The 23,984-nt window shown below is 34.8% G+C and overlaps 2 protein-coding genes across 4 annotated transcripts in view; one reads left to right on the top strand and one right to left on the bottom strand.

Annotated features, from left to right (window-relative positions):
* Positions 1 to 954: 954 nt before the first annotated feature.
* LOC135217553 (basic salivary proline-rich protein 1-like) lies at positions 955 to 5,245 on the top strand. The gene is made up of 2 exons (XM_064253520.1): positions 955 to 959; positions 4,393 to 5,245. The coding sequence occupies exons 1-2, from the start codon at positions 955 to 957 to the stop codon at positions 5,243 to 5,245; spliced, it is 858 nt and encodes a 285-aa protein (XP_064109590.1).
* Positions 5,246 to 11,041: 5,796 nt separating this feature from the next.
* LOC135217112 (tumor protein p53-inducible protein 11-like) overlaps positions 11,042 to 23,984 on the bottom strand; it is a 270,330-nt gene continuing 257,387 nt past the window's right edge. For all 3 annotated transcript variants that reach the window (XM_064252814.1, XM_064252812.1, XM_064252811.1), the window contains one exon: positions 11,042 to 16,173. In XM_064252814.1, the coding sequence (XP_064108884.1) occupies positions 16,100 to 16,173 (74 nt within the window). In that variant the 3' untranslated portion in view covers positions 11,042 to 16,099. The remainder of the gene's footprint in view (positions 16,174 to 23,984) is intronic.

Below are 23,984 nucleotides of genomic sequence, written 5' to 3'. Positions count from 1 at the left end.
AATCAAAGAGCTAAAAACCCCCCTGCAAGGTGTAAAAAACAAGAGCTACACTCTGTGGTTGTAAAATCAAAGAGCCCTACCCCTTGCAGGTGGTTAAAAAAATCAAGAGCTAAAAAACCCTGCAGGTGTAAAAAAATCAAGAGCTAAACCCCCTGGCAGGTGTTTCAAAAAATCAGAAAAGCTACACCCTGAGGTGTAAAAAATCAAGAGCTACCCTCAGCAGGTGTAAAAAATCAAGAGGCTACCCCTGCCAAGCAAAAAAAAATAAAAAAAATTCAAGAAGCTCCCCGCCGTCCCCTTGTAAAAAAATCAAACAAATACCCCCTGCAGGTTGTAAAAATCAAGAGCCTAAAACCCACAAGCATAAAAAAATCCAAGAAGCACCCCCTGAGGTGTGTGTAAAAAAAAAAAAAAAAAAAAATCAAGAGCTACACCCTTCCCCCCTGATGTAAAAAAGGAAGAGCTACACCCTGGCAGGCGTAAAAAACTTCAAGAAGCTTAACCCCCTGCAAAGGTGTAAAAAATCAAGTGCACCCCCTGCAGGTGTAAAAAATCAAGAGGCTACCCCCTGCAGGTGTAAAAAATCAAGAGCTACCCCCATTGCAGGTGTAAAAAAAATCAAGAAGCTACCCCCGCAGTATAAAAAATCAAGAGCCCCCTTCCCCCCGGCAAGTGGAAAAATTCAAGAAGCTACCCCTGCAAAAAGTGGTAAAAAATCAAGAGCGACCCCCGCAGGTGTAAAAAAATCAAAAGAGCTACCCCCTGCAGGTGTAAAAAATCAAGAGCTACCCCCTATGCAGGTGTAAAAAAATCAAGAGCTACACCTTGAGGTGTAAAAAATCAAGAGCTAACCCCTGCAGGTTGTAAAAAAATTTCAAGAGCTACCCACTACAGTGTAAAAAAATCAAGAGCTACCCCCTGCAGGTGTTAAAAAATCAAAGAGCTACCCCCAGCATGAGGTATGTAAAAAACACTCAAGAGCTACAACTGGCTGCTGGGTAAAAAAAAAAACATCCAAAAAAACAAGAGCTACCCCTGCAGGTGTAAAAAAATCAAGGAGATACCCCTGCAATGTAAAAAAAAAATCAAGAGTACCCCCCTGCAGGTTTGGTAAAAAAATCAAGAGCTACCCCACCCTGCAGGGTAAAAAAATCAAGAGCTACCCTGCAGGTGTTAAAAAATAAAAAAAAAATCAAGAGCCTACACCCACCCCGCCAAGCAAAAAAAAAACAAATCAAGAGCTACCCCATGCAGGCCGTTAAAAAAAATCAAACAAAATACCCCCTGCAGGTTTGTAAAAAAATTCAAGAGAAAACACAACATAAAAAAATCAAGAGTACCCTTTGGCAGGTGTAAAAAATCAGAGCTAAAAACACCCCTGGCGATGTAAAAAAAGGAAGGAGTAAAAAACACCCTGGCAGGCGTTAAAAAAAATAAAGAGCTAACACTGCAGGTGTAAAAAATCAAGAAAGTACCCCAATTGCAGGTGGTAAAAAAAATCAAGAGTACACCCCCCTGCAGGGTAAAAAAATCAAGAGCTACCCCCTGCAGGTGTTAAAAAAAATAAGAGACCCCCGCAGATATAAAAAAATCAAGGAGAACCCCCTGCAAGTGTAAAAAATCAAGAGCTACCCCTGCAAGTGTAAAAAATTCAAGACGTACCCCCTGCAAAAAGGTGTAAAAAATCAAGAGCTACCCCAGTCAGGTGTAAAAAATAAGAGCTACCCCCTTTGAGGTATATTCAAGAGCTTCCCCCTGAGGTGTAAAAAAAAAGCAAAGAGCTACCCCGCAGTTTGAAAAAAAATCAAGAAAAAGCTACCCCCTGCAGAAAAAATCAAGAGCTACCCCTGCAGGTGATAAAAAATCAAGAGCTACCCCCACCGGAAAAAACAGGTGTATAAAAATAAAGAAAGCTACCTGCAGGTGTAAAAAATCAAGAGCTACCCCTGCAGGTGTAAAAAATCAACCGAGTACCCCCGCAGTCTAAAAAAATCCAAGAGCACCCTTCCCCTGCAGGTGTAAAACAATAAAGAGCTACACCCTGCAAGCAAAAAAAAAAAAAAAAAAAAAATCCAAGAGCCACCCCCCTGAAAGGAGTAAAAAATTCAAACAAAGACGCCCTGAAGGTGTAAAAAATCAAGAGCTACCCCCTGCAGGTGTAAAAAATCAAGGCTACCCCCTGCAGGTGGAAAAAATCAAGAGCTACCCCCTGCGAGTCCCGTAAAAAAGTCAAGAGCTACCCCTGCAGGAGTTTTTAAAAACATCAAGAAAGCTACCCCCTGCAAGGTGTAAAAAATAAGAGCTACCCCTGCAGGTGTAAAAAATCCCAAGAGCTACCCCTGAGGTGTAAAAAATCAAGAGCTACACCCCCTGCAGGTGTAAAAAAAATCAAGAGCTACCCCTGCAGGGTTTAAAAAAAAAACAAAGAGCTAAAAAAACCCCCTCAAAGTGAAAAAAATTCACAAAGAGCTACCCCCATGCTTGGTGTAAAAAAATCAAGAGCTACCCCATTGCAGGTGTAAAAAAATGCAGAGCTACCCCACTGCCAAGGGTGTAAAAAAATCAAGAGTACCCCCTGCAAGGTGTAAAAAATAAGAGTACCCCGGCAGGTGTAAAAATCAAGGAAGCTACCCCCTGCAGGTGAAAAAAATAAAGAGACTACCCCTGCAATGTAAAAAATCAAGAGCTACCCCCCGCAGGTGGAAAAAAATCAAGAGTACCCCCTGAGGTGTAAAAAAAATAAGAGCTACCCCCTGCAATTGTAAAAAATCAATGAGCTCTAAAAAAAAAACCCCCTTGCACAAGGGTGTTAAAAAAATCAAAGAGCTACCCTGCAGCTGTAAAAAATCAAAGCAGGGTAAAAACACCCACTGCAGGTGTAAAAAATCAAAGAGCTAAACCCCCAAAGCATGGAAAAAAAGGAAATGTCAAGAGCTACCCCCTGCAGGTGTAAAAAAATAACAACATAAGAGCTACCCCTTTGCAGGTGTAAAAAAACAAGAGCTCAAACTACTGGTGGAAAAAATCAAGAGCTACCCCCCTGCAGGTTGTAAAAAAAAATCAACAGAGCTACCCTGCAGGTTGTAAAAAATCAAGAGCTTCCCTCAGCAGGTGTAAAAAATCAAGAGCTACACCCTGCCAAGCAAAAAAAAAAAAACAAGAGCTACCCCCTGCAGCTGTTTAAAAAAAAACAAAAAAATAACCCCCAAGCAGGTGTAAAAAATCACAGAACAAACCCACAAGCATAAAAAACAAGAGCTACCCCCGCAGGTGTTAAAAAAATCAAGAAGATACACCCTCTGATGTAAAAAAGGAAGAGCTACAAAGCAGGTTGGCGTAAAAAATCAAGAGTACCCCTGCAGGTGTTAAAAAATCAAGAGCTACCCCACCTGCAGGTGATAAAAAATCAAGAGCACCCACCCCTGCAGGTGTAAAAAATCAAGAGCTACCCCTGCAGGTGTAAAAAATCAAGAGCTACCCCCGGCAGGTATAAAAAATCAAGAGCTTCCCCCTGCAAGTGTAAAAAAATTCAAAGAGTACCCCCTGCCAAGTGTTAAAAAAGCAAGGAGATACCCCCTGCAGGTGTAAAAAATCAAAAAATAAAAAAAAAAAAAAAAAAAACACCCCTGAAAGTGTAAAAAAAACAGGCTACCCCCTGCAGGTATAAAAAAAATCAAGAGCGCCCCCTGGCAAGTAAAAAAAATTTCAAGAGTACCCAGCAGGTGGAAAAAATCAAGGAGCTACCCCAAAATGCAGGTGGAAAAAAATCAAGGAGCTACCCCTGAAGGTGGAAAAAATCAAGAGCTACCCCCCTGCAGGTAAAAAATCAAAGGAAGCTACCCCCTGCAGGGTTAAAAAACTTCAAGGTAGCTACCCCCTGCAGTGTAAAAAAATCAAGAGCTACCCCCGGCAGGTTTAAAAAATCAAGAGCTACCCTCTGCAGGTGTAAAAAATTAAGAGCTACACCCTGCCAAGCAAAAAAAAAAAAAAAAAAAAAAAAATCAAGAGCATACCCCCCTGCAGGAGTAAAAATTCAACAAATACGCCCTGCAGGTGTAAAAAATCAAGAGCTACCCCCTGCAGGTGTAAAAAATCAAGAGCTACCCCCTGCAGGTGTAAAAAAAAATCAAGAGCTACCCCTGCAGGTGTTTTTAAAAAGTCAAAGGAAGCTACCCCCTAGGTTGTAAAAAAACAAGAGCTACCCCCCTGCAGGTGTAAAAAATCAAGAGCTACCCCCTGCAGGTGTAAAAAATCAAGAGCTACCCCTGCTGGTGTAAAAAATCAAGAGCTACACCTGCAGGTGTAAAAAATCAAGAGCTACCCCCTGCAGGTGTAAAAAAAATCAAGAGCTACCCCCTCCAAGTGTAAAAAGTCAAGAGCTACCCCCTGCAGGTGTAAAAAATCAAGAGCTACCCCCTGCAGGTGTAAAAAATCAAGAGCTACCCCCTGCAGGTGTAAAAAATCAAGAGCTACCCCCTGCAGGTGTAAAAAATCAAGAGCTACCCCTGCAGGTGTAAAAAATCAAGAGCTACCCCCCTGCAGGGTGGAACAAAAAATCAAGAGCTACCCCTGCAGGTGGAAAAAATCAAGAGTACCCACTGCAGGTGTAAAAAAAAATCAAGAGCTACCCCCTGCAGGTGTAAAAAATCAAGAGCTACCCCCTGCAAGTGTAAAAAATCAAGAGCTACCCCCCGCAAGTGTAAAAAATCAAGAGCTACCCCCCGCAAGTGTAAAAAATCAAGAGCTACCCCCTGCAGGTGTAAAAAATCAAGAGATACCCCCTGCAGGTGTAAAAAATCAAGAGCTACCCCCTGCAGGTGTAAAAAATCAAGAGCTACCCCCTGCAGGTGTAAAAAGTCAAGAGCTACCCCCTGCAGGTGTAAAAAATCAAGAGCTACCCCCTGCAGGTGTAAAAAATCAAGAGCTACCCCCTGCAGGTGTAAAAAGTCAAGAGCTACCCCCTGCAGGTGTAAAAAATCAAGAGCTACCCCCTTCAAGTGTAAAAAGTCAAGAGCTACCCCCTCCAGGTGTAAAAATTCAAGAGCTAATCTTCCCAAGCATAAATAATAAGGGCTACCCCATACAGTGTAAAAAATCAAGAGCTAACCCAACAAGCATAAACAATCAAGAGCTAACCCCTGCAGGTGTAAAAAATCAAGAGCTAACCCCTACAAGCATAAAAAATCAAGAGCTATCCCCTGCCAAGCAAAAAGAAGAAGAAAAAAAAGTAATAGTCAAGAGCTAGCCCCTGCAGGTGTAAAAAATCAAGAGCTACCCCTGGCAAGCATAAAAGATCAAAAGCTATCCCCTGCTAAGCAAAAAAAAATCAAGAGCTACCGCCTGCAGGTGTAAAAAATCAAGAGCTATCCCCTGCAAAGCAGAAAGATCAAGAGCTATCCCCTGCCAGTAATTCTATACAATAGCTCCGCCACTGATAATTTTCATAATACTTTCTTTTCTGATGAAGTACTGTTTGGAGGAGGCGGAACAAGTATTTTTACCCTATTTGTTAACCTTTCCAATCTTGGGGGACCCCCAGTGGAAAACTGGGGCTTTTGGGTGGGGAATGAATTGAAGAATCGTTTTAACATACAAATAATGGCACGTGTAGAATTAGCAATAAACAAGGGCACCAGCTAACCTTAAACCACCTAACCTAACCCAGTAGCCGTATCCTTACCTAGCAAAAAGGGGGCTTCGCCCTCCTTTACACAGCCATATTAACTATAAGACAGCCTAAAACTCGTTGTGTACTTATTTAGGTTGGAGGGTAAAGGTGAGCTGCCATCTTTAAGAATGCATGGAGCCTACGATCCAATCAATGCTTTAAAATACAATTTAAAATAGGCAAGAGCCAAGTATCCAACAAACTGATCCTTTCGACGACCGTATTTAGGCAACAGACTCTTTAAATCCCGCCACCGCATTACTTTATTATTCTTTCGATGCTACCACAATAATGCAAAACAAAATCTTTATAATTTAAATAACAATTGAGACAAGAACTTGCAAGAAAATTCACATAAATTGATGTCAAAGTAGATGGTAAATGAGAAACCGCACCAGAAGAAGGTTCACACGCCTCCATGGCTCTCTAAAGATTGAAGAAATAGCGGTGGAAATTGTGTCAAAAAGTGTTAGTTTCCTAGTAAAACTGTCACCTGATTCGGTATTCAAGTCACGTGATTCTAGTCTTGTTAAAATGCTAGTCCCAAGTAAAATGTGGATAATCATCATTGGTTAAAAACTATGACGTTTGGGTGACGGTCTTGCTACGTAGAATACAGTCGATCATGTAATAATGACTCCTATGTTTTTAACGTACAAACGAACAATCGAGAGCTCAGTCTGAAGAGGAATTTGAGAGAGTTATGAAGTCGAGGGACTTAGTTTTTTTCAGGTGAGTCAAATTTAATTTTGATTTTTAAACCACTTGACCTAGCGCCGCTTAGATTTATATATCAAACGAAACCTTGGACTTCCCTCTTTTTAGTGAAAGTATTTAAATTTGATAACTTGCTGGCGGAGCAGACGGTAAGAATTACCCCCCCGCCAAGCAGAAAATTGAGGAGCTGCCCCTCTGCAGATATAAAAAAATCAAGAGCTATCCCCTCCCCCCCTTGCAAGCATAAAATATCAAGAGCTATCCCCTGCTAAGCAAAAAATCAAGAGCTATCCCTTGTAAGCATAAAAAATAAAGCTATCCCCTGCCAAGCACAGAGATCAAGAGCTAGCCCCCTGCAAGCATAAAAAATTCGAGCTATTTCTGCGAGCATAAAAAAATTAAGAGAGCTACCTTTACAAGCATAAACAAATAGAACAGCCTTTCTTGCCTCCATTAAGGAATGGAAATCAGACCTAGCCTTCCACAAAAATCAAAACCGATCCCCCGCCACCCCATTATGGAAATAAATTACTAAAATAGTTTTGCTAGACCACTGAACTTACTATCACGAGCAGCTAAAAACATTAAAAATAAGTATTACCAAATGACAGCCACAAAATTTCCTTTTTCCAGTCCTAGGTTAGCTCCCATTTTCCTCGATGTCTTTGTCTACTATATTTGACAAACCTTAAACTTGAGTTATGTATGTCAATATTGCTTATTTGCTAAAGTTTGAATCGCAAACCATTGTAAATAAAATCCTACAATAAAATTACTCGACCATTCCTGAAAAATTTTCCCACACAAGAAAAACTGGAAATCCCAAAACTACTTAGCACAATGAAAATCTGCAGGAACTCTACTGTTGAACCTCTTGTATAATTACATTGGTTTTATGTAATTTTAACAAAACCAAAACAGTGTTCCATTAAAGTAAAATGATGTTACTCAACTTATCAGATCACCTAAATCAGTATTTACTCTTGCTTGAAACTAAATTACGAAGTTTGCTTTGTTGTACGGTAACCATTTACTACTAACATAATTAGGCCCTAAAGATTCCGGAACTAACATGTAGCAAACTCAAATAGTTACAACATATAAAATAAATTACTTATGCTTGGACGGTAAAATTACACAAGGATTTAAGTATGACTAACGTACGCTATCTTTGATTCAAACACTAGCATGATAGTTAGACTACATACTAATAAACCCCGTTTTTAATTATCCAAAAAATTACGCCAGCCAATGATAAAACAATAGCCTCACCTTTCCATGTATATATGTTAAAACATGTTTTTAATTTTCTCAAGAATCATGCCATCCAACGAAATGACAACCACTTTCCATGAAAAAATGAAGTTACTCCACCACATTTTTTAATGCATGTAAACACATGTTAATAGTTCAGGCATTAGTAGCACTTGCTAAGTTAATTGTTTGTATGGTGTTTTTATATTGGATAGAACCAGTCGTTATTCAGCAACGGGACCAAGTTCAACGGCTTTACGTGACTTTCGAACCACGTCGAGAGTGACCTATTACCAGAAATACACATCGCACTCCTCAATGGAATGCCCGAGAATCGAACCCGCGGCCAACAAGGTGGCACGCCAACACCATACCGACCACGCCACTGAGGTGCTTTCTTGCTAAGCTAATGGAAAAATCAGAAAGACAAAGTTTAAGATCTATGCGGTAAAAACACATTCCATCAATCTGAATGGCGTTTTAACAAAAGTAATTCAGACTAAAAGCTTTGCACAAAACTGAACTAGCGACTTAAATGTTCTCAAGTTTATGAAAATACAGAAAATCTCATTTCCCAAGAATGATTTAATCCTGCATCCCAAATATTCGTTTGTTTGTTTGTCTGGTGCTTTTACGTTGCATGGAACCAGTGGTTATTCAGCAACGGGACCAACGGCTTTATGTGACTTCCGAACCACGTCGAGAGAGAACTTCTATCACCAGAAATACACTTCTCTCACTCCTCAATGGAATGGCCGAGAATCAAACCCGCGACCACCGAGGTGGGACGCCAACACCATACTAACCATGCCACTGAGGCGCTTCGCATCCCAAATACCCTTCCATTGTAATATGAATAGTATTGTAAGAGTCCATACTCAAGTCCTACCAAAAAATTAGACTAAATCAAACTTAAAAAGGTTCTTGGTAGATGTTTAGACTCAAGAGTGCTAAAACCTGACTGGTTCTTCTGTTTTAAGTTCCATCAACTTCTGTGAAGACTTTGGGATTCAGATACATATGTAACTTATGTCATTGGATTATTTTGGCAGAATTGGTTTTGGCATTTTCTAATCCCACTTCAGTAAAAATTAAAGAAACATCAAACATCTAATTATGAGGGGCCATAATGGGGAAAACTAGGTTTGTGGGTGGAAGAAAATATGAGAGCAAATACAAGGATATATTCAAACATCTGAATACTAAATACAAATCTGATTCTGTAATGTTTATCAAAGTTCCTACAGTGAGAATGCACTGGTTATGACAAGATGTAATCATACAGTTAGGTTAGGTTAGATATCAAATCCTATAACTTTAACATTCACAGTTCCCAGGAAGGTAGGAGGAGTTATCAAGGGCAAGGACCCAGTGGCCCTAGGTTAGGTGCAGTCATTTAAAAAGTGCCCCAGGCTAGGCTAAGGTTGTAGCAGGGGGGGGGGGGGGGGTGAGGGAAAGGCTTACTGGCCTAGCACCCTAAGTTAGGATACTTACATCCTAGTATTTCACTTTTCTTTTCCCCTATTAAAACCCCTGCATAACTGTCTTCCCCCCCTCCCCTAACTGCACAATGTATGGGGGTCCAGAATTTATACATTTACCAATTTACTTTCGAAATAAACTTTAAAAAATTAGGCAAAAATACTCATATCTCAAGAAAAATTTTTACTACAAAATATAATTTCTCCTGCAAGTCTTTCAGACTTCAGAAACTGGCAATTTCCTTGGCTTACCAAACCCAGCATCTAAAACCATCTCATTAAACAAAATAGCAAATACAAACTAACCATGATTTGGAAACACTATGCTGTCCACTACATCACAAACATAAAAACAGCAAAATATACCAATGTCACCAAATACGGAGCTGCTGCAATTCAAGTAAAACCTACATTTCTACTTTTGAGAAGAGAGAAAATCAAGGACTGAAAATGAATGGAGTGATACACACTTTAGTCTCCTTGGAGAACATGCAGCTCCTTCTACAAGGTATTCCCTTCTCTATAGTCTATACTTCAATTGTTTTAAATCACCTCAGAGATAAACACACTAACACAAAAATAATGAACAAATGTGACAAAAATATGCCACACAAATAAATGATTGTTAATTATCCTTATTTCAATATAGTAAAGAAATAGTTTTCTTTGATATCAGATTTTGTTTAAAAAAAAATGGATGCCAATGTCAGTACGTAGTGTTCCTTGTGAAAAAATGCCATATAGGTAGCTTAAAATTAGTATTTGGAAACACACATTTAAGAATTAAGTAAGGTAAGTTAACATAGTAACATAATTTCCAATACTTGTACAACATTTTATTTATATATATATAGTATATATATTATATATATATATATATATATATATATATATGTATGTATGTATGTATGTATGTATGTATGTATGTTGTATGTATGTATGTAGTATGTATGTATTATGTATCTAATTGTAATAATTAATAATATAATATAAAATATATATATAATATATGTATGTATATACTATAATATTAATATAATATAAATATATATTAAAATTAATATATATAATAAATAATATATATATATATATATATATATATATATATATTTATATATATATATAGTTATAAATTATATTATAAATATATATATATATATATATTATATATATATATATATATATAACATATATATATATATATCATATATATAGTATATATATATATATATATATATATATATATATATATATATATATATATATATATATATATAATATATATATATATATATATATATATATATATATATAATAATATATATATATATATATATATAATATATATATATATATATATATATTATATATAATATATATATATATATAATATATATATATGTATATAGTATATATTATAATTTCTCCATATTATAAACTCCAGCAATTATTATTATCGTATAACTTCTACAAAAAGTTTAATTTGAATTTGGAAAAACTGTTTGCATATGTGATTGTTATGCTTCGTTATTTTAGTTAGACATGAGTATCCTCTGGAAATTTTAAGTTCTATAGTAAAAGTTTCCACATGGCAGGCCACCAGATCTGCAGGAGACTTACTTGAGTGTTACTTTACAGTAGCAGGCGAACTTCTTCCATGATTGGTGTCTGTTAACAAATGTAATAAAAGGCTCAGTAATGGATTTGTGGTTATACAACTACTTATACTTGATGTATGAAAGAAGTACAGTGCATAGTAATCACTGACATTCTTAGCAAAATAATTCAATTCTTTACATTGAGCTTCTAAATACTCATATGAAATCATACCAGCACGATCCCTCCTGGTTGGTGGACAAACACACTTCTACTGCAATCTATCTTTAAAGTTAGCTAGTTCCAGTTCTATAAGTGAAACAACTTTAGCTTCCACTTTTATTTGGTAAAACTACAGTCTGTTTTACATCTTTAGTTTGTGTGAAAAATTTTTTGAAAACATTTGAACATGGAGAGATAGAGAGAGAGAGAGAGAGAGAGAGGGAGGGAGGTGGTACATTTATAATCTATCAGGAGTTTTATATGAAATACTGTAACTCTGTATACCCGAAATTATGGATGTACACTGAAGTTTATTGGTCTAAACCCCTTCTCTACATAAAAAAAGTATGTGCAATCTCGCTCTACAGTATGCTAAACTGAAATATTCAATTGTAATGAGAAATTAATTTAGCAAGTCATCTTCATAATCAAACTATATTTTGAAACTTGCAGTTTATGATAATAACACCTGTTTTACATGCTTCCCAACAAAATCAGAGTGCATGCAAACTCCAGATATTGCATACCTGAAGTGTTCTCCACAATTCGTTCTTAGTGGAAGGTTTCTCATAGTAATAATTTCCCAGACTAATGCCACTTTTGTGTTTTTCACGTTGTTTTACGCACAGTATAAGCGAGTTACACTACTTAATGAATCATGTTACGTCCAATTTTATTTTATTTACAAAGAATAATTTTTATAACAATCATGATATGAAGGACTGAACAAGTGTTTGTACAGTAAAATAAAGAATTTCACATTAATTCACATATCTTTAATTTAAAAGCTGTGTACACATGTATATGTGTATTGGTTCATCTGACAGTGAGTCATAATCTTAATTCAGAAATGAAGTTACAACCATCAGTTGTAATTATCAAGGCATAACAAAGTCAGCTCATTATCTGCATGTTTGATGTATGGTCTTTATTAATGTAATGTTTCATTTAAGTATATAGTATCTAGCACTATATCACTCATGTAGGCTACCCATGCACTTTTGTTATGCCAACTTGATAATGACGAAAGACGGAATTATGACAAGTGTAGTGAAGATGATGGCGATTCCTATTACCCAAAGGAGGTCAGTCAGGGCATGCTATAAACACTAAGGGAGGTGACACACACCAATACGACATACTGTGACTGCTATGCTATACATTTTCAATGCCACCTATTGATGTAATCATGTGCCTATGAGAGACAAAGTGAAGATAATTAGTGTCATGTTTTTCATGAAGTGTTTCACTCAAGTAATGTACTAAAGAGCTGAATTAACTTTACTGACTAAGATTTAACAGTATTCTCCAGATACTGTCTTTCCACAATCGTAGCTTGCTGTTGCAATATTTTACTTGATTTTCCAGATACGTAATATGTACAATGTAACCTATAAACTAAAACATTTTCAAAAGTAACTAAAACACTGGAATTTAAGGTTTGGCAATATATCAGCTACAATTTTGACGTCCTTACCAATTTGTTTTTTCATTACTGTGTGTGTTATACAACATAAAAAAATATGGAATGATTTTCATTGAAAAGTCATTTTATTATGGGGTAGTTATTCATAAGCTTTACGGAATTCTAGTAATGATAATGATTATGACTGACAGAATGATAAAATGTCTTAAAATTAAACAAATTAACACTGAACGTAATAATACATATGTTAAACACTAAATTATCACTTTATATACCCTAATCATATAAGAAATAAAAGAAAACAAAACTATTTTGATTATGAAATAGAAACAGTATAATGCAAAAGTATAATTCTAAATAAGTTATCCTGCATGGTGGAAACAACCCCACCTTAAATATACAGTACATATTAATCAAAAAGTCTTTTTCTCCGTTTTATGATAGACCATATAACTGTCAATGCTAAATGTCACCGCATAAGTACTTCAGAATCTTTTATACAGTGATTATGCTGCACAAGATGAAACTTCAACATTCTTTTAAGCTCAAAGTTATTCTTGCAAAGTAAATTATGGATACAGTTACATATATAAACATGTTCCCACTGGATTACGTGCAGTTTACATTCACCGCAGATTTATGTACAGGTGTAACCAGGGTTTGTTACTCTTTTAGTCTTCATCAAAGGGCTCAGTATTAATTATCCAGTGCATTCTACCCCTGGGAAGAACCCTCCCCTTCCTTATCCACTACAAGAATATCTTCATACTTTTTTTATTTTTATCAAAACTGTGATGGATTCAATCATTTGGCAATTTGCAATAAGCTTAAAACAATTTTAAGTACTCTTAATTAAGGCAGCATTGCTGTGCTTGAATAATTCAAAGTGGTAACTCACAAGCCATGCACTGCCAAAATACTCCAGGTATCCTTTAAATGTCATCAAGGATGGGGAGAGTAAATCCTTTAGTCTACCGGAACCTCCTAATCATTAATGTCAAGTTCTATATCCATCACATATATTCCCATAGTATATTGATTAGTGATACAGAAAATATGTTCTAAGTCACCAACTAACACTAAATGTTGAAAATTTATATTCATATCCAAACATATATTTGAAAGGGTTATACGTACATATCTAAAGCTTCTTATAGTACACAAGAAGTGTCAGATATTCCTTCTTATCCTACTGATATATAAATATATTAATATAAACTTTATATGACTTGTCCAATTTGTAGAAGAAACAGCAACAAGCTTGAATGTGGCATCTTCATATTACCAGCTCAAACAGAACTCCGTTATCACTCCTCAGTCCCTATTTTCTTTGAAAATATCTTAAACATCCGAGTTCTGTCTGGATGATAAAATGGCGAGTCACGTTGTAGTAAATTTTAAGTTCAAGAATCAACCTTTAAAGCTCTATTAATTTCTGCTGAAAGTCAGAAAAACTTCGGAGGCTATAAGTTTACGCAAGTCCTTGAGTACCTACATCAGCCTTGCAGCTAGCATTCAAGAGCTAAATATTCATTACAAGCCAAGAATACAGAGAATTGAAAAAATGTACGTAATTTCATTCTGCACCATCAGTTGGATGCAAAGGACATGGCTAGTTTGATTAGAGCCCGTCTTTGCCCATGTTGCTGAGCACTCTGGAAATTACCAATATGTCTACAATTAACTTGGCTTCTGCTACTTCTGCAACCCTGTGGTAAGACTATGGACCAGAAGTTCCATTTTTATACTTATCCTTGGCAAAGCTGCTGATGAATAAGTTCATGATGGTGACTAAGATAATCTTGTTACATTTCATCAATATTTCTGTGTTCCACTCAAAAATAAATATTAAAAGAAAATTTAAATAAAAATTACTAAGAAAAAGTTCAAGTTTCACCAAAATCCTCATCTACTACATACATTGTAACACAATACTGCACTGCAAAGTAAATAAGGAGAATTTGGGTAAAGAGAACATGATACAAAAATATTTTTGCTTGTCAATACTAACCGCAAGGTTTGGTCTGACCAAGGACTGTAATATTTAGCTTAAAATGTTTTTTATTTATTGTTTTACGCTGTAATATGTACTGCAGAAACTTGTTGGTTCAGTTGTAACATTTTGTTTACACTATGGAAATAATCTATTGTTCAATTTCAACCAATTCTAAACTACTGAATAAAATTAGAAGACATTAAGAACTTATTAATGTAATTTTTAAATCACATTGGTCATCTTTTGAGACATATAGAAAATATTACTAAAAACTAAAACTCTACAATATAATTCTGTTATACTAAACAGCTTCAAGAACTGAAAGTTTTACAGATTGCTTATTAAACTAATGCACAATACAGTCATGATTACAGATGTACAAATACAGTGTACTGCACTACTAAATTTCCTGAATTCTAACTACAGTGCATTGCACTCCCCAATGCAAAGTCAAAAATAAAAAGTTGTGATTCAAGAGTACCACACAGGTATTTTGAAGGTTAAGACTTTCACAGGAAAAACTGATACCTATACTGAACAATGCTGTACTGTACTATGCATCCAGACTTACCTGTTTTATGATAATGTTACATTCCAAGAATTATAACATACTGCATTAGCACTTGTTTAATAAACTGAAACTGACCTTCAGATGCTAACTTTCCAAACAGAGTAAAGTGCCTAAATTTGTTCACATGTATTTATGAATACATCATAAAATTAAACTATGCAAAACATACTGAGATATCACGTCCTCTTAACCAATCTGCAGCTAAAGAACAAGGACTGACAGAAGCCTAAATAGTAATTATAAAATTGTAAATAACAATATACAATCATGAATCTTGAATAAAGTACCTATATATCATAAAAGCTGTGCAAAACATTAATTTCTACTGTACATGCATAAACTCCAGTTTGTCTTGATGACTGTATATTGGAACTTCCACGTAACACTTACGAAACAGGAGCCACACATTACAACATAATGCACAAATACTTGACTGAAAACCGAAACAGCGTGGTATGTTCAATGAAGAAAATATAATCTAATATGAATGCATAACCAACTTACTTGTCCAAAGTTTGAATAAGGAAATTTGTGACATTTAATCAGTTTGTATTCATCAAAGCACATCAACATATGACCCATTACCTGTCTTTGGTTTAATACCTTGTGAGCAGCAGTTGTTTCCCCCTATTTCAGCACCCAAATCCATTTTGTAGACTTAAAAGCAACCACTGACCTTCAAGAAGGGGATAGCAAGATCTTAATTACTGTATGCATGGTTCCAACTATACCAAGCCTTCTTGATGCTACTGTCAAACTTTGATGACAAAGTAAATTAACTTCTTGAGTACCAAAGACCCTAATCCACAGATAACTATTTGTTGCCTGCAAGTTATATAAAATCATATTTGATCAATATGGCACCCAACAGATTCTGATACCATTAATAAAGTGGACAGTTTTTCCCTATAAAATTTTGGTATAAAAGGGGTATATCCACAAAAAAGTAAAGCTAGTGTAATTTATTCTCAATGAATAAATAAACTCCTTTTTTTGATCAACTGACTGTCAGTGAGCCAAATTCTACTTCAGCAATGAATTGGGCATTTCAGCAATGAAATAGTATTAACCCTCCCTCCTGTCATGTCTATCTATTCTTGACATGAAAATCCCTTTCTATCCTGGAGAGGTCTCAGCCTCAGTGGGACAACTGCTTGGCAACCACTCTTCAATGTTCTTTGTTGATGTGACTATGCTGCTGGAAGCCAATTGGTCTCTGGCCGCGTATGGGAGTGTAACCAGCTGAAAGGCAAGACACAGAGTTACATCTAAACACACATTATCATTAGATGCTGGAAAGCGATGGTACTGACTCACAAGAACTCCACAAAATGATTTGTTCTACAGTACAAAAAGAAAGAATAAATGAAGGAATACATAAAAATACAACAGAAAACATTTCATATACGTTATGAGCATCATAGTAAAACATTCATAACAAAAAATTGGTCATAAAAAAATTAAATAACTTTTTCACATAAAAATCTGTATGCAAAATCTCTGACCACCTGAAAAGCATATTTTTGTAAAATAAAGGAAATATTGTGCCAAAAGATTTTTGACACCTTAAAATTCAAATTAGTAAGTCACCAGGTGTGCAAATTTTCAGTTTAAAAACATTATTTCTGTTATGGTTAAAAAGGGATATGGGAAAAAATAAAATTTCAAGTGGGAGTACATGCCCTCCTGAAATTCTGTTAGTAGTACCCACTCAGTGAAAATTAATGTTAGCACAAGCATTATAAAACATTCAGTAATAAGTAAAAGAACACTGGAAGTAAAACTTTAGTAACTAAACACTTGTCTTTGTAACTTCCACATTAGTTAGTTAAAGTAATATAACAGCTCTGTAATTAACGGTTATCACCTAACCATAAACAATGTTAAAACAATTAAGAAATACCCAAGGCCAAAGGAGAGATTTTATTTATGAAGATGATGGGTGCAGTTAATGATAGTTCCAATCGGGGTCTCGGGATTAAAGGAAAACTGACATTGAAAAGACGGCTTGCACTTCAGTAGAGTAACTCTCATTAATAGATGGGTACAGGTTCAGCATTGTACAGTAGGAATCTTCAAAAACCACATTTATTACCCAGTTAAGCAACACAAAAGACTGAGCCTAAAAACAAACCTCACAAGATTTTTTAATGAAATACTTTTATACATCTCTACCACCAAAATACCATCTAAAAACTGAGTGGCATTAAAAATGAAACCAGTCTCCTACACCTCAAATGATGTCTCAACCAATGAATGAAATCTAACACTAGTTCACATCCTAGATACTTTTAATAGAACAAAAATTGAGAGGAATAAAAGTACGAACGTTGAAATTATACATCATGAAACTTGGATATGCACTTATTGTGAGCCTTCAAAAGGAATCCCACTCTCCAACAGTAATACGTACTGGCATTACGACAGAAGAGTAAAAATAAATATTTACTCTTTATACAATGTGGTCCATCACTGTCCCAGCTTTTACTAGACTCCTACCTGTACTCCCTTTGCTTTTTCCTTTAAGCTAACACACATTGCGACTGCAAATGGTGAGGAAATAAGGATGAAGTGAATGTTGTAATATAAGATGACACACTAGTGTTACTAAACTCAATACGTAAATCCCAGTGTCCTATAAAAAGATATGATGACTTCTTCCCTTATTCATATGAAAGTATCGCTGCCTATAGTATTTAGCATTATAATATACATAAACTGCATTAATACATTATGACCTATGTTGTAATAATGATATTTAAGGTATATTTACAAAAAGAAATAATATGAGGAAACAAAGGCTAGGTATCAAGTTATGAGGAGAAAAAAAAGGAAGATGAAGTTAGAGGAAAGAACGCTTTGAACCAGAGAGACAGGCATACATACATAAAAAAACATGAAGGAAGCAACAACAGAGAAAAGATTTTGCTGAGACAACCTATGAATGCACAAGAGACATGCAAATGAGAAACAGAGACAAAAAGATGAATGATGACTAGAGAAACTACTAGCCTAAATAATACTTGTAAAAGACTGGCAATAAAGGGAAATGCAATGAAAAAAATAAAATACAAACTGACTTGGTACTGACCAATTGACTATTCTGAGGGCCTGGTTCATTTATAATTATGCTTGTCGTCTAAAAAACTATCTCTTTACTTCTTTGCATAAGTTAATACATATATTAAATATGCTATTTTCGGGGTCTAACATAATTTTTGGTTATCATTAAATTGTCTTTCATTTGATTTCCCCAACTGCCTACACAGTATATATGAACATAAAGTGTCAAGTACGTAATACTTATAACTTTGGATAAACGTATATCTTTTATTGGTTCTTCCTTCCTTTTCTATGTTTTGTTCCCTAATACACCGGGGGATCAGTAAAAGTCAATGAAGAGTCAAAGAAAGCCCTAGAGTCAAGACAGATGGCTTGGGCACCTAGTGAGGAGCTCTGATATGATGAACAACATGTTATGGGAGCAATTATGAAAATTTAAGTGGTAAGGACATGACATAGATGAAGGCCTAAGAAAAACTGGAGAGACAGAATTTGAGAAGACATGAGAGACAAAGAAATGGACAAAAAGAGACCACAAGACAGTAATATAGAAAAGGCTCATTAACAAAAGTCTAGGGATTAAGCTAAGAAGATGAAGAAGAAAATTTTGATACATACAAACTCACACACAGTTAAATACTGTATTCTGAAAAATCAAAGAGAGAATTCCCAAGATCCAGAGATGCATGAAACAATGTTTTAGCAATTTATGAAAATCATGGGCTGAGGACCAAATGGAAGGCCTAGAAAATCAAAGGGGAAAGGCATATGGAAGAACCTGACCAGGTGGAAATTCAGGTGGGTGTAAACAATAAGATGAATGGAGATAACTCAGTTCATATTTAACCTCACAGGAAAAAGTTCTGGACAAAAAACTTTCATGAGGATGATAAACTTATCATTATGAAATTTCAGGCTACATTTTGAAAAAATTATGAAATAAATGCTATAAGTAATAAAGTAGTAACTCCTTTAAAAATTCTGGCTAAGGGCAAAAGACAAAACTGTTTATTAGTTTAGATTACCTGGACTTCAAAATAAGACTTACTGAAATAAGTCAGCAGCCAAGTTGATGTCTTGACAAAATATTTAGAGTTATGGTAAATAACCATCACACTCTTAATAAAAAAATATCATAAAGTGCCATGTAAAAATAATAACAATTACACAGTATGAAAATGATTAAAAATTTCTGCAAAAGACATTGTATCTTAACAGTCTAGGTAAAATTATTAAAATAATTTATTGGATTTCAATGAGAAATTTCTGTGGATCTACATGCTGAAAAGATTTCCTATCCTTATTTCGTTACTTTTTCCACTTACATACTGTCTTTTACCTTATGTGGGCTGTAACTATGTAACAAAAAAAAAAAAAAGACATCTATTTCTGAAACAAGTGAAAAGAGATGGTACCTATTCTGCTGATAACTGATATGTTCGAAACCTACACTGCTTTAATAAGTTGCCATTATCTTTACCAAATACTATGCCCAGAGCTATCATCATCATTCTTAGAGATATACACCTGATAAAACTATGCAAGAAAAGAAAATGGCTCACATATAACAATAGAAGATGTTCAATGTTTCATTACGTAAATGTAAGGTAAACTGACTTCTAAAGACAAATGAAGGTTTCCAGAACATTATGATAAAGTATCTTACACACTATCATAAGGTGAAAAGCATGTATGTGTATAAAGAAATATGAAATTAACCCATTAACTAATAGTGATTTGGTAAAAAAAATGTTAACCCATATCACTACGTTAAGATGTTATTTTGGAAAATGTTAAGCATCTAAACACAATAAGATGCAATAATTTGGCATTAATGTAGAATCTTGGCACACCATAAAACAATTAAATATATCTAGGGAACATACACAGTTTAAAAGGACATCTGCAGCTGAAGAGACCTCAAGTGACTGTGTAATACGTAACAAAAGCTACAACAAAAGTAGGATAGTATGATTTTCTTGCACAAACAGAGGAAGTATTACATGCAATGAAAAATTGACTAAACTTGAATATATCCAGGCCCTATACGAAGGAAATCCAACGTTTTTTCTTGTACTGTTCAATTGCTACTTCATTTAGTTTGTCAAATGCTGACCAACACACCATCTACAGAGCTTTTGCAAATGTACATCACAGGAATTTTCCAAGTGTACTGTAGAAGCAAAGCAGAGTGAAAAATAAATTTAGCTTGGTGTATTTCTTAATTATTCATGGCACTGAAATACAGTGTATATTATATGACCAATTTGATTTGTTGCTGAATGTCACTATTCCAAAACCATGAAGACAACCTGAATACTTAACAAACAAATAAACAAGAATACTCAAAATTACTGAATACCTCATGTCTTACTACACAACTACAATACAGTGTGTCACATCTGTAAGCAATATACTGCTTGTATATGCAAGTAATTTTATGATAATAAACTATCGGAGAAACTTTCAAGTACCTCATCCTTGTCATTGTGCCTAAATGTTTAAGTATGTGACAAACACAGCAAAAATGTTACTGCAGGAAAAAATGTCTACAAACATGATTAATCTGCAATCTAGTAGCAGTTTCTTCAAAAGATTCTTCTCACCAAAAGGTAGGTAACCTTGCTTAAAAATGGCTGTGATATATAAGAATGAGGTGGTTCCTTTGAAGTCTGTCAATTAAACTTTTGCTTTATTTAACACACTATGTAAACCATTATCATTGTTTTAATGCCACTGAATGATAAAAAATCATGCTTTTCTGGCCATAAGCAAAATCACAGCACGCACACAGTAGTGACTTTAAATCTAAATTCACAATTAAATGATCATGAAAGAATCATTTCTTACTGCCAACAAACAAGCCCTATGACTTAAAATGATTAGGGTAACTGCTGAAGGTATGTTATTCCCAAGTCAGGTAAATATACGGATCTGTTAAGCTATAAATAAATTGTTTAACAGATAGTCTTTTCTAAAGCTGACTGCATTTGTAAGCAAGGTAACCTGGACACGAGAGCATACCCACGAGAGCAGTGAAATATCTTTTGCTCTCTTTACCTTCCTGAGTAGTACAAGAATTGAAGTCAAGTGACATATGCATGAGTTAAGATAATTCCCCTATGAATGGCTATAATACATGATACTAATCCCTTCCAGGAGTCTAACCCCATGAAGAGCAAAGCTGATATAAAACGTTTATGATGATATTCCTATCTAGGATAAATTTGCAGGAACTACTAAAGGATATTTTTTCCTTTGGATATTTCAGCATTGCATGAGGGATTTGGAGCATGGGGCGAGTAGCACTTTTCCTAGCTCTTCTTGGTTATTTCATTACCCCATCTACCATGAATAATGAAGATAGTCTGTCAGTTTCCAGTATTAAAACAGGAATTTTCATAGCTCACACATGATAAATAAAGATCACGTGGTAACTACATCAAATAAAAAATACTACCTACGTATATACTTTATGCCTGTCAATTATTAGCATCTACGGTTGCAATACCTTTACAGTAACTACACTAGAGCAGTTGCACACACTATGAGACAATCCTGTGACAATCATAAGGCTGTATCCACACAATCGAACTTTGTTTGATGCGACATCAGAAGCAAAGAAACAGCGGTAACTCCACTTCTGACATCACATCGAACAAAGTTTGATTGTGTGGACCCAGCATGATACATCAATGGTACAACTATAATTTTTCTATCTTTACTTTTGATCTCATAAACATAATCAATTCAATACGTAGTGCGGCAATTAAAATCTTGTTTCTTTTGATCTAAAGTACTAATCAAATTTCTACTTCCATCTCTAGCAACTGCAAAAATAAGATATACGTAATAAAATTCAGGCACAAAGTCAATCGGCCAGCCTCCTTGTAATGTCTTCTGGAAATGTATTTCTTTGACAAACTGCTTATCAGACTGGGTCGCACTGTTGATTTTTTCCAATTCAATCTTTGTAAAGTTGAAATAGAAAAAGGTAAATAATTCTTTTAAGTTTAGACAAATTGTGTATGAAACATATTTAACAGTATTAACATGCTGTTATTCGTTAAATATGAATTTTTGTAAAAAAAAAACACATATAAAACTTTAAATGGTACTGTTTTTGTCCAAAGAGTCTTTAAGTATACAGAAAGTTTGAAATTATTTATCCATTCAGTAACCAGGTGTACTTGAAAAAGACCTACAGCATGAAAAGAACTCATCTTGCTCAGAAAAATAAAAACATTTAAAACCGAATATTTCTTAAAAGACTTGGATTAAGCACTTCCTATTTGAGAACTAGTGTACTATCATGATTTAAAAGGGATTATAGTACAATCTAAATTCAATGTACTGTTCAAAATGTCAAGGCTTAGAGAATAATTATCTTTTTGCTGCTGTACTTCAGAAATGAATGTACTTGTTATTACAAATACAGATGACCCTAACTACATGCTCTGAACGCATTCCATCATGACCAATCATAATGGGAAATATAATAGATCAAAACTGACCTTCTAATGGAAAAGTCAGTAAACATTCGAAGTTATTATCTCATCCCATCACCCAGCATCAATTATTTTTTTTGTCAAATAGTACTGAATATCAACTGATTCTAAAATAAATATCAAATAAAACAAAAATCTGCACAAAACATGCTGATAAGGAAGACTGTAAAAATTTAGCATATTTGAGGTGAAGGTATATGGCTAAGTTACAAGAGATCACAACTATGTGAAAGACTCTACAGCAATCTATCATATTTTGGGCCAAGTACATTTGAATACTTCTAAATTCCCTTAGAATATACACAACATACTATAATTCTACAAAACTGTTATTTAAAATATGATAGAGCAGGTTATGCTCTCTTCATCACTCGATTTCAATTGTTAACAAACTTCAGATCCTGCAAGTGGTGCCTCTGCACAATTTATGAAATTGTGCTCAATGATTCCACGTATCTGCTGTCAGGAGAACACTGCAGCCTGGTAAGTTTGCATTTTATAAAAAGCTAAAATTGCCAAAACTGTAACTGTGAATTTTACTCATATAGCAATTTTATCTGTACAGTATTTAAATCATAATATCCTTTCTTATGAAGAGAGTATTATAAGGGTAAAAAATTGTAAATAAAAATTGTTTTCAAAGAGCCAACAGTATGCCAAATACTTTTTTGTAACTGAGACATTAATAAATTTAAATTTCAAGAGTAAGCAATGGTTATATGTAATGTAAGAGAAATGTTCCATTGACATGTTAAATCATTGGGGGTATCCTTTAACATATTATGGAGCTGCCTTCAGAAAAACAAAGATTATCAAGTGTACGATGATAAGGAAATCTCCACATACATTCAAGGCAGAATGGTTACAGTCTTACAAGTACAGTATATGGGCATTATAAACAATTCAAATAAGAGAAAATTCTTACAATAATAAGTTACTTAAATGTGATCATATGCATTACCTTGCATGCCAATGGGAGAGCACTACTTGTGCATTTAATGAAATACTTCTCACTCTGCAGCACAGAACAATGAGCAAGTACTGTACTATACATAAAAGTAAGGAATAACAGTTCCTCATTAACACCAGAAAACAACCATGCTCTATAAATGATAATGAATGACATAGAAAATGCTCAAAGTATAAGCGAAGGCATTACATTGTTAATACACAATGGGTTGCATTGGGTTGCCTTAATTAGTAATTCCTGTTAACACTGAACCATCAAGTCATACAACTACAGCACATACATGGCATATTGGAAAAATGAGTGCAATAAGGCTAGTAAAAATACTGCATTGTGATCTGTTATTATTCCACATATCCTTGCCTCATAATACATTTTATATTTCAATCAGTTTTGTTTCATAAGAGCCATTCATAAGATGGAACTGATCAAGACACTCTAAAGAATGGTAATAATTTTGCCTTGTATTAAGAGACAACAGGCAATTAATATGCCCATTACATTTACTATAATAG

This window comes from Macrobrachium nipponense, chromosome 7 (assembly GCF_015104395.2).
Source record: "Macrobrachium nipponense isolate FS-2020 chromosome 7, ASM1510439v2, whole genome shotgun sequence".
Lineage (NCBI taxonomy): Eukaryota > Metazoa > Arthropoda > Malacostraca > Decapoda > Palaemonidae > Macrobrachium > Macrobrachium nipponense.
The sequence above is the reverse complement of the archived record's forward strand: the minus strand, read 5'-3'. Positions and strand labels throughout refer to the sequence as shown.